Raw genomic sequence first — 10081 nt, forward strand, 5'->3', positions numbered from 1 at the left:
CCGTGGGTAGCTCCGTGCGACCTTCCCTCGTATGATATCATACAGAGGACCATCGAAAAGGTGATCTTTTGTATCAAATCAAGCGAGCGAAGCCGCCACAGTGTTCTCATCCAGTATGTCCGATAGGCATAACTTCCACCGCGCAAACAATCTCGACCAGTAACCGTGAAAATCGGATCAAAGCCATAATGATAATAAGGACTCATCTCGTCCATCTCCTAGGCGGGTTGACGGTTGGGATGCTGTCAAGCACCTCGATTGAAATCGCCTCGAAATGGTTTGCAACCTGCATCGTCACTTGAACGACACCACACGAAAACAAATGTTGGAAAAAGCAGATTAAGAAAACGAAAGAAAGAAGAAAGAAGGTAGAAGGTAGAAGGTAGAAGATAAGAAATCCGAAAGCAGGGTACTTAGCGCTTTTGCCATTCGCGAGATCCCATGCCTGTCGGAGCAAGCTCGGCCAAAGCAGTTTCACATAGCTTATCATAGTACTCGGGGCCTTTCCAGAGGCTATGCTTAGACCGAAAGCCAATCACCCAGCCCTCTTTCCTGAGCCGTTGGATGCGCTGCGCCTTGGTCTCAACACGTAAGACATTTCCATATTCATCGATATTAGACTCCCCTGGTTGGGGGAATCCGGTAGACTCTGTAGAATCGGCGTTAGGCTTGATCGGAGAAAAGGTCCAGAAGGAGGCAGACCGGCTCATTGCTGCATTGCGAGTACGCCGAGCTTGTTGAATATCCGCAACATGTTTGATCTGCTTACGGAGCTCGGCCACATCTTCAGGGATATGCCGAGTGAGCCATCTCACGGTGTTGTTGAGATGGGAAATATCAGTAGCACCCTGATCACTTTCAAGCGCAGGGGAAGTCATAGTAGACCATGACGAGAGTGTGTTGGCCCTACGGTTTACTGGCGATCCTTGAGGGGTGGTAAATGGTGAACCAAGGACTGGAACTCGCTTCTGCACGGTGGGCTGCACGGTGGGCGAAGGGGCAGGTAGAGGCTTGGGCGAGGACGTGCGCTTGGGTGCTGATATCGGCATCGGCATCGACACCGGCGAGAAGAGTAGGGGGCTCACACGCCTTGGTTTCGGTGCTAGAATCGAGGAACTAGGCTTCTCTGTGTCAGTATTCAGATTTGCAGATGGAATGACCTTGAATGGCAGCCGAGGAGGCCGAACTCGGTTGGGTCGCTTCACCTCACGGTCTAGACTTTTGCGCATGGGATCATTACAGATCACCATTGCAGAAGTTCTGCACATAAGCATCTCGCCAGAGTGCTTTCGGATTGCAAGTGGGGCTGGAATGAGCTCGCTTTGCTTGACTGGATCCTTTAGATCGGCCGGGAATTTGATAGGAGACAGGCGCACTGGTGCTTGCATTGGAGGGCGAACCTGCGATGGTGCGCGTGTCATAAAAGGGTCGTCGCTTGCCGTGAGCACAGAGTTGTCGATCATTCGGGCGATGCTTCGAACAATAGATCCTCCACTGGGAAGTCCATTCCTAGCGCTATCGAAAGAGACAAGCTGGTCTATCGCAGCTGGGCCAGAGGAAATGCCATGAGGCGGGGAAGGAGGATCGCGGGTGGGAGATTGGATATGAAAGACTGGGGGAGGAGTACTGTAGTTCACACGAGGGACTGTTCGAGCAACCGGAGACGGCGTGACGCAAAAAGCAGTGGTAATAGAAGAGCTAGGAGAGCCAGAGGGGGAAGGATCAAGCAAGAAAGTAGGAGTGTGCCATAGGCTAGTATTGTGAGCTGACAGATTCTGAGCCGACAAACTATCAGCACTAGGGCTAGGACCAGGATGGGAATCGGCCTCGGGGGCCGGCGAAAGTACAGGACTCCATGTAGCAGTCACTGGAGACCGAGAAGATGGAGTGGGCGAGGGACGAGAAATCGGCGAGTATGTCTGATCTGGGTCCCGGACCGGCAGTAGAACAGGTGGCAAAGAGTCGTAAGCAATCTGAAAACGATTCAGGGCATCGATCAAAAGTGGAATTTTGACTGCTGAATAGATGTGGGCTGCCCGTCCCATGTACTCATATGAAGTGGCGGCATAGTAGTGAAGGTAGGTTGCACGAATCGGATGGAGCTGTGTAGACAGCGGTTGGCGACCAAAGTCTGAGATGAGATCTGTGAAACACATACCGGATGAGACGCAGTGTCGATAAGTTGATTGCACCGCGAAGCACATTGCTTGTATTGCTGGTTGAACAAGAGCCATTTCACATCGTGGAGGGCCCTCTTCCATTGAGCATCATTTTGTGGGGGAGAGAAGATCGCAACGGGTAAAGAGGCCTCTGTTGGCATTTGAACGGTGTTTGAAGGGGTGAAATTCGGAGCCATGCTGCAAACAGGGAGGATGGAGTTGTGATGAAATTGTGAAACAGAAAGCGATGGAATGAAGAAAATCTAGGATGACTCCATGAGTTGGGAAGAGAAAGATGGAGTCGAAGAAGAGATGGATTCGAAGAAGAGATGGAGTCGAAGAAGAGATGGAGTCGAAGAAGAAATGTAGTTGAGGGAAGAAAACACACAGGACAGTCTGGACCCCGACTCCATTGAGACCTGGATAGCTCCGCTGCCTCCAGGCTTCATCTACTGTTTTAGGCAGTACTTTGATTACTCAAGTCTACACTTCTCCAGGGCTGGTGTTCTCGGCCGTGTTGATCGGAGTGCGCATATTTTTCATTAATCACCCACATAGAGGTACTTTCAATGGCTTCTGACTAAAGGTATCTGACAGTAAGAATCTTTCATGATCTCGTTCAAGCATCTAGATCGGTCGAACCATTCCTTCAGGGACATTGTTTGTTTCGTCAGCTTCAGACCACGACAATGCTTCACCAGTCGCCACAAGCGACTCAAGGAAATCACCAAGCAGGCGATCAAGCTCTGCCGTGACCAAACCATCATCCACACCTTCCATCAAACTCGGCCCACTTGGGGGTATGAGAGCTGGGAATGGTATAGCACGTTTGTCTCCCTCTACCTGTGGCATGGGCTCGGGTACATCGTGTCGTACGTTTCGTATAGTTTCGAACACGGGAGAGCCTGGTTCCGAGACTGGACCCGAGGTCACCGAGGAAGCAGTGGGGGTCTCGGGGGTGGGATAGCTGCGGATAAAGCTGCCATACTCTCTTCGAACGATGATCTCTGCTCCTTCAGAGTGGGATGAGATTCCTCGTCTGGACCGGGTCCATCAAGGACCCCAGAAGACTCATAATCAGGGTAACCGGCTGCTGTCAGCATCGCAGGGAGTTCAGTGTCGAAGAAATGACTGTGATGGAGAGGGTTTGCGCCCTGTGGGGTGGTAGGACGATCGAAGCGGAAGGGATCATAGTCGGAATCGGAGGTATTTGAAGCTGAGGTCGAAGGACGCGAGTCACCTGGTTCATCTGTCGACTGTGGTTGCGACGGCAGCGGAGGCTGAACTTCGGGAAGTGGAGCTCGGAGTGTATCATGTCGATCTTCGTAGGTTTGGCTCTCGGGGACAGACCCCATGACTGGGAATGTCCATTGCATGGTAGCTCGTTTCTCAGCCTGAAGTGACTCTTCATCCGCGGGTTTCTGGGCAGGGGCTTCCTTTTCTTCTTCCGCAGGTTCCTCTACATCCTGTGTGAATGACGGGAACTTCCAGTCCATAGTTGGAGGTCGTGGGCCGGATGGCACGAATGTGTCCTCTAGATCGTTGTTATCATCTGAGCCGCTATCAAAGGGCTTTGAAGTATTTTCATTGGAGTTTCTGTGTAACCGAAGACTGGAACGGTTCGCGCGGATAGTATGTGCATCGATCAGTTGGAAAGGCTGTGTAGATGGAGCTCCTGCTGCGTAATGTGAAGCTTCGAATGACCCGATATCAATATCGAGAAAGGTTGACGTGACAGAAGAGCGGTCTGTTTCCGCACGGAGGGGAAGATCCGAAGTGGGCTGGGCGGGTTCAATGGGGACAAAGTCGTTTTTCGTTTCATATCTGTAACTGGGCATGTCTTCGTTAAAAAGTCCTTCCATTGCCTCCGCACCTCGACGCACGCGTTCATCGAAATTGGCCTTGTCCTCATAGTTCAGCTCGCTTTCTGAAAACTCTTCGCCTATGTCCTGTTCAGGCAGCGCATTGGTCGGACTGATTGATTGCTCCATTTGGGCCAAAGAGGCGGCAATTTGATCCAGGTCAATGACGGAGAATCTTCGCTCAAATCCATCTGTCGTACTGAAATTCCAGTCATCCCCTGACTCCTCGAAGCCTGGGAGTTCGGCTGCCGCAGCACCGCCAGGATGGAACAAAGAAATACGCTGACCTCCTCGCTGCGACCATTGGTAATAATTCCTCACTAATTCACTCACAGATGAAGTTGGATATTCCTCTTCTGTACCGGCAATGTAGGGATGAGCGAGAATATCTGTCATTGTGGGGCGAGTGAGAGGATTGGAGTCGAGAGCGTAGGCAATCAGGTCCTTCAAGCCTTGGCTGTATTTGTCGCTGTCTAGCTGAGGAGTCTTGCGATTTAACTGGCGACCGATTTGCATTCTTTCTCGCAGGCCAGCGTTTGGCGGATTTCCGTTTGCGAACTCGAACAGTGTGCACCCATATGCCCACACATCAATTTCACTTCCATAGCGATGAGCCTCTCCACGAGTTGCGAACATCTCTGGTGGCATCCAGTGCGGTGTGCCGATCCACGTGGATCGTTTGTCTCGCTGTGATTGAAGAACACCAGCAACACCGAAGTCACATATCTCTAGACGACCCTCTTCATGAACAAGAATGTTTGCAGCCTTCACGTCGCGATGAATGATACCAGCATCGTGGATGGCACGAAGACCCACAGCCAATTCGCGAGCAATCGGAATGATGTACTTCTCATCGAGTTTGTCGTTTGTTGCACGCATCAAGGTACGAACACTGCCACCGGGACAGTATTCACAAACCAACCACAACTGAGAGTGGATGGAAATGGCTTCAATAAGTTCGTTTATGTTTTTGGCACCGGAGTCCTTCACTTGCTTCATCACCTTTGTTTCATGAATGAAATCTTTGATAGACTCGTCTCTGAAATCTCTAAGCGATTTGTAGTCCAACGAGTCAATATCCAGAACCTTGATGGCAACAAGCCGACCTGATGGTTTTTGGTGACCCTTGTAGACACGACCATAGGCACCTTTGCCTATCAACTCTTCGAACTCGTATGGTGGGACCTCTGTCTTCGCGCGGCGACACATCTCCTGTACAGCCACCCCTTGTTCTCGAGCTAGTTTTATTGCTTCGGCCTTGTGCTTGGTGATGGCGGCCATGGCTGAGGATGGGTCTAGGAACTGAGATGTTCGTGGATCCATATTGGGTGACAATGAGCGTAAAGTGGATCGGATGTGATAATGAGATTGCGGTAGGAATGACCCGGAGGCAAGATTATGGTAGGCGTGAAAATGAGGATAGAGTGAGGATGAGACTCAGGCCTGGATGAGAACGGTTTGAAGAAGTAGTTGTCACTGTGCAAGGTTTGAAGTGACGGGCAGACTCTTTGGTTGCTGTGGCGTGAATTTAACGTTTGGATGAGGACAGACGCAGGCCAAGCCTGAGTTTTCCTACAAAGCGTTTCACAAACGTCTTGTGTTTTGATGCACTCCTTCTTCTTGCCGTTAAAGAGCTCAGAGATACACGAGGGAATTTGCAGAGAGGGTTCTGCCGGTAGAACCGAGGAGGTGTTTTAGGCAAAGGGCCTTCAAGAAGAGTGACGTAGGAGTCCTGGCTTCTGATTATGCAGCTGATTGGCCGGGCTGGCGGGGTTGCGGGGAAAAGATTGTACCGAGTTCGCCGTTCCTGTGTCTGAGGGGAGTCTTGAGTCTTGCCTCGTGGCCCTTCGGGGGGATTGAAAGAGAGAAGATCCCTCGCTGAGGCTCTGGGAAGCTGGGGACGGTGTCGAAGGGAAAAGTCTAGGTTGTAGACGGCTCTCGAGGTGCCGAGCGAGGACTGAGGGGAGCTTCTAGGGGAGCTGAGTGGGGTATTGACTAGCCTACTGATGTCGAGGACCGATGATGTGTCAGGGTTGGCACAAACACTGGAGCAATCCTGCTCTACGACGTGATCACTGTCACTCAAATCTTCGGAGAATCTTGAAGGCCGGTTGAGACTAGTCACTGAATGAATCTGACTGCTGGCGAAAGTCGATGTATTAGCTGGGGCACTGTCCTCGGGTAGCACTTGTTCCGTTTCAGAATGTATGTGGGAAAGGGGAAGGGGTCTGCCTGTTTGATCGCGGCTGGGAGGACTTGGAAAGGATTCAAGTAGTTCCTCAAATGTTCCAGAGCTGTTTAAAGCTCTTGGATCCTGGGAGGCTTCGTTGTCGCCTTGGGTTCGAGGGGATTCGTTGCACTCAGGAGGAGAGTCGGGTGCCTCACCTGATTCGCTGTCATAGACCGATGAACCTGATACCTCCGCAGGCCTGGATAGTGTGAAGTTCTCCGATGTTTTCGGATATTGGGGAAGCTCAGGGGATGCGGAGCGGGAAGTCTCGTCGCCCGAAACAAGCTGTTGAGATAACTCACGGAGCAGGGATTCCGAGTCTACAGCTATGAGAGAGATCCACTCTTCTGCGTAGTGGACTAGGTTCCTGCCTTCTAAGCCTTGGCGAGAGCCACTGGTGTGAGCATGGGGCGATGAGATATCAGGCTGGTTAGTGCGTTCGCTGTGATCGTTGCGGGTCAGTCAGGTACAGTCTCTCTGTGAACGGAGAAATATCTTGCCTAAGTCCGACGGAAGCAACTCGGCGAGAAAGATCCGCTGAATCGACTTGAAAGGATTCAATGTGACTGTGGCTATCCTGAATATCTGCACCGGGAAGCCCAGCAAATGGATCGGACGAGCCAAACAGTCGAAGCAGGTATTGGTGTTCGCTTGGGGAAAACCCAAGTTCTTCAATGATATGACGTGAACTGGGGGTACTGTTAGCCATTGATACTCTCTAAGCCACATCGATTGTAATCAATCGATTCTGGGCATCAATTTGATGACGGAAATAGTGGGATGAAACAGAGGAGATGAGAAGGAATCGAGTCACGCCGAGGATCATCTTTGAAACAAGCTTGTAACATACCTATTGGTTCATTCGTGTCGCGTAACGAGTCATCAACCCGACGATGTAAGCCGACGATGTAATCGAGTAGAGATGCCAACCTCGGGAGACTCTCTATTTGGCCTATCGAATGTGCAAAGCGGGTCCGGGCCGTGAGCAAAAGCACGTGGGGGAATTTCAGAGAGCCATACAGCCTTGAGAAGCCTGTTTCATGTACAGCTTGCCTCCGCTGTACAAGACCCGATATATGGCGATATCCTCGAAGAACAATGTGGTTAACAGGCCGCCAGATGTTGTTGATGATATCCTCGCACGTGATGATTAGATGGTTATCGCAGTATCGCCCTGAATCTTATCGATATCCGATTTCTTATCGTGCGTTGCTTATCATGACGCCTCATCGCCGAGTTCTTTTGATTGCCTCTACGTATTCTCAATGAAGCTACATAGTACTAGTTTACCTGAAGTTAGATGCAAGCATCTCCATAGTTACCTCGTCTTGCATCGTGAATTGAAATTGTTCCAGTAGCTTCGGTTCCACTCACCTATCCGAGGACGAGGAATAATGAATGTCGATGAGCTCATGATGAAATATCCAGACAGGTGGGACCTGGCTGTCACTGATCAAACATTCTAGTATACGTCTCCCATAAGGTATGACTACACATCATCCGACATTGGAACACATATTAGGGCTAGGTGGATGTTCGTGAAACAGAATATCATTATATGCGTTAAGCAGAGATGCAAGGTCATACAACGAACGGGGTAACAAACATAGTGTACATCAAGTATCCCTCCCAATACTTAACAAAAGAAAGACCAGATCACAAATATAGAAAGAGAGAGCTGTAGGCCTGTGCTTTCCCCAATGTGGGATCCGACAGACTTTTTATCCTCGCTATCACCACTGACTTTCGAGTCATCGGTGTTATCTGCATCGTCTCCCTCCAACATAGCCTCGGGGACTGCATGCTTCTCCGTCGTGATTTCATGCTTCTCCGTCACGATCTCGAGGATCTCGTCTTCACTGGAGTCCCAGTTTCTCTGCGCAAGAGAAATTTCATCGTTGCCCATATCATAGACAGTATAGATCTGTTGAAGAAAACTTGCGCCGAGCACGACACTGTTTGCGTCTGTATTATCAGTCTTCGTGCTCACACAAAAGTAGCAAATAGTTTTCTCATTATACATGCTATATGTCTCAATGAATAGACCAATGTCCAGATTGAATTTTGCAGCTCCGAATTCGAATGTGAGTGTGATGCCGCTGGAGGTTAGATTGCATGGAATAGAGGCTGGCCCAAACATTGGAGATTCAATGATACCTAACTCAGAGAAGACACGGTTCGCGATGGGATCGGGCATATAGGTGTAATAGTTCGAAGGATTGAATAAAGCCTGAGTTGGAAATGCCTCAGGAAGCACCGACGTTTCATTGATAGAAAGGCCGGTCATATCAACACGAAATGCCTTTCTATGATCTGTAAGGTTTTCCACAATAGGAAGTGTCTCCAATGTGCCATTGTATTTAGACTTGTTGACACCACCAAAAAGAATAATGCCGTGCTCTCGATCTTCTGGAATTCTTGTGTGTGGGGAATAGACAGGCTTCTCCACATATATGCTGAAGGCTGGTGATTTGATGGTGCCAGCATTAACCAGTGCTTCAGGAAGAGAGATGAAAGACGAGTTTGCTTCACCATAGCCCCATCCAAGAACGTCTACCAGATCCATTGGTGAGCCGTAAAATATACCCACAGAGTTGTGTAGACTTACTCTGTGTACCAGCCACATCCAAAATCCCAATTTTCATAGAATCCACGGTTATATTTCCAGTGATAAGAGTATCGGTTATGAATTCTCCGGCGATATTGAAGAATGGTTCAATGGACTTGCTAACTGTAAAATTGGAATTCAATTCCTTCATGCTGGTATAGAGACTTTGGTTGTAGGTAGCCACCAGAGCCGCGGCAGCCTGTATTGCCGCGAAAGCCATGGGCATTGCAAGCCTGCGAAGTCATTTTTGGCACCCAGCATTCATTTCCGACCGTCCAAAATGAGACATCGATATTCTGTGGCGGAGTTCCTACGGAGATGTTGGCGTAAAGAAGATTTTCCTAGTAGATAGTCACATGGTCAGTACCTTGTGAACATTAGATTTAGGGCCAAGTAGATCATACACTATTGCCAATTGGAGCAGATACTGTGTTGTCCCTCTTGATTTGCTGAGTTGGAGTAAGCAATTTTGTTTGCTTGTGTTTTAATGGCACACTGAACACAGCAGGCGTCTCTTGTTTGTCTAGAGACAAAGCATCGGCCAATGAAGCGCCCAAAAAGGCTAGGATCCACGGCCCACTACGCATGTCGATCGGCAATTAAGCGTGGGGAGAATGCACAATGGGTTCTTTTATCAAGGGGCACATTGAGATTTTATTTCTATCTGTTTAATGGCAAATTTTGATTCAGGCAAATCAACGCTAAACCCTTTAACTTATAGCATACTTGTCACTCAGCAATTTTTATCTTAGGGATTAGGGGGCGCTAGGCTTCCAAGGGTCCGAGGCTACTATATATAGGGCCAAGCACACAAATCATTTGATTTTAGGCATATTTAAACTGCACAAAGCAGGTAATTCCACAGGGTATCGTCTTTCCCTGGTCGCTGTTCGTCAATAACCAATGTACATGCATCCTAACACTTGATGTCTATAACTCAGCCAAACATGGTCTCTCTCGAACCACTATTGCCTCTATCTTCGTAGCCGAGTTTTCTGCACAGAGCGTATATGTTTCGTACAGTGCTGGCAATTGACAAACTTTCTGTATGGGTACATGATGGTCAATCGCAAACCGGTAAATGCTTTCAGGCTTCTTCGTGTCTGATACATAATCCCGACAGGAAAGATCGTGATCTTGATATATATCCTCTCTACCGATACACCTAACCATTTTATAGACAAATTTCCTTTTGCTGCTTCAGTCAAACCCATGGAACTTA

General features: G+C 49.1%; 4 protein-coding genes across 4 annotated transcripts; all 4 read right to left on the reverse strand.

Annotated features, from left to right (window-relative positions):
- Positions 1-413: 413 nt before the first annotated feature.
- On the reverse strand, positions 414-2320 carry N7457_008782 (uncharacterized protein; the record flags this gene model as incomplete). Its single annotated transcript, XM_057179825.1, has 2 exons — positions 414-2102; positions 2159-2320. 2 exons carry the CDS (start codon positions 2318-2320, stop codon positions 414-416), a joined length of 1851 nt encoding a protein of 616 aa, XP_057028211.1.
- Positions 2321-2786: 466 nt separating this feature from the next.
- N7457_008783 (putative serine/threonine protein kinase) lies at positions 2787-5344 on the reverse strand (the record flags this gene model as incomplete). Its single annotated transcript, XM_057179826.1, has 2 exons — positions 2787-3076; positions 3148-5344. 2 exons carry the CDS (start codon positions 5342-5344, stop codon positions 2787-2789), a joined length of 2487 nt encoding a protein of 828 aa, XP_057028212.1.
- A 205-nt stretch (positions 5345-5549) lies between these two features.
- Positions 5550-6960, reverse strand: N7457_008784 (uncharacterized protein; the record flags this gene model as incomplete). The annotated part of the gene is made up of 2 exons (XM_057179827.1): positions 5550-6693; positions 6737-6960. 2 exons carry the CDS (start codon positions 6958-6960, stop codon positions 5550-5552), a joined length of 1368 nt encoding a protein of 455 aa, XP_057028213.1.
- Positions 6961-7887: 927 nt separating this feature from the next.
- N7457_008785 (Peptidase A1) lies at positions 7888-9085 on the reverse strand (the record flags this gene model as incomplete). Its single annotated transcript, XM_057179828.1, has 2 exons — positions 7888-8804; positions 8860-9085. 2 exons carry the CDS (start codon positions 9083-9085, stop codon positions 7888-7890), a joined length of 1143 nt encoding a protein of 380 aa, XP_057028214.1.
- Positions 9086-10081: the final 996 nt, after the last annotated feature.

This window comes from Penicillium paradoxum (genome assembly GCF_028828445.1).
Source record: "Penicillium paradoxum strain IBT 22861 chromosome Unknown utg000007l_segment0_segment0, whole genome shotgun sequence".
NCBI classification, from domain to species: domain Eukaryota; kingdom Fungi; phylum Ascomycota; class Eurotiomycetes; order Eurotiales; family Aspergillaceae; genus Penicillium; species Penicillium paradoxum.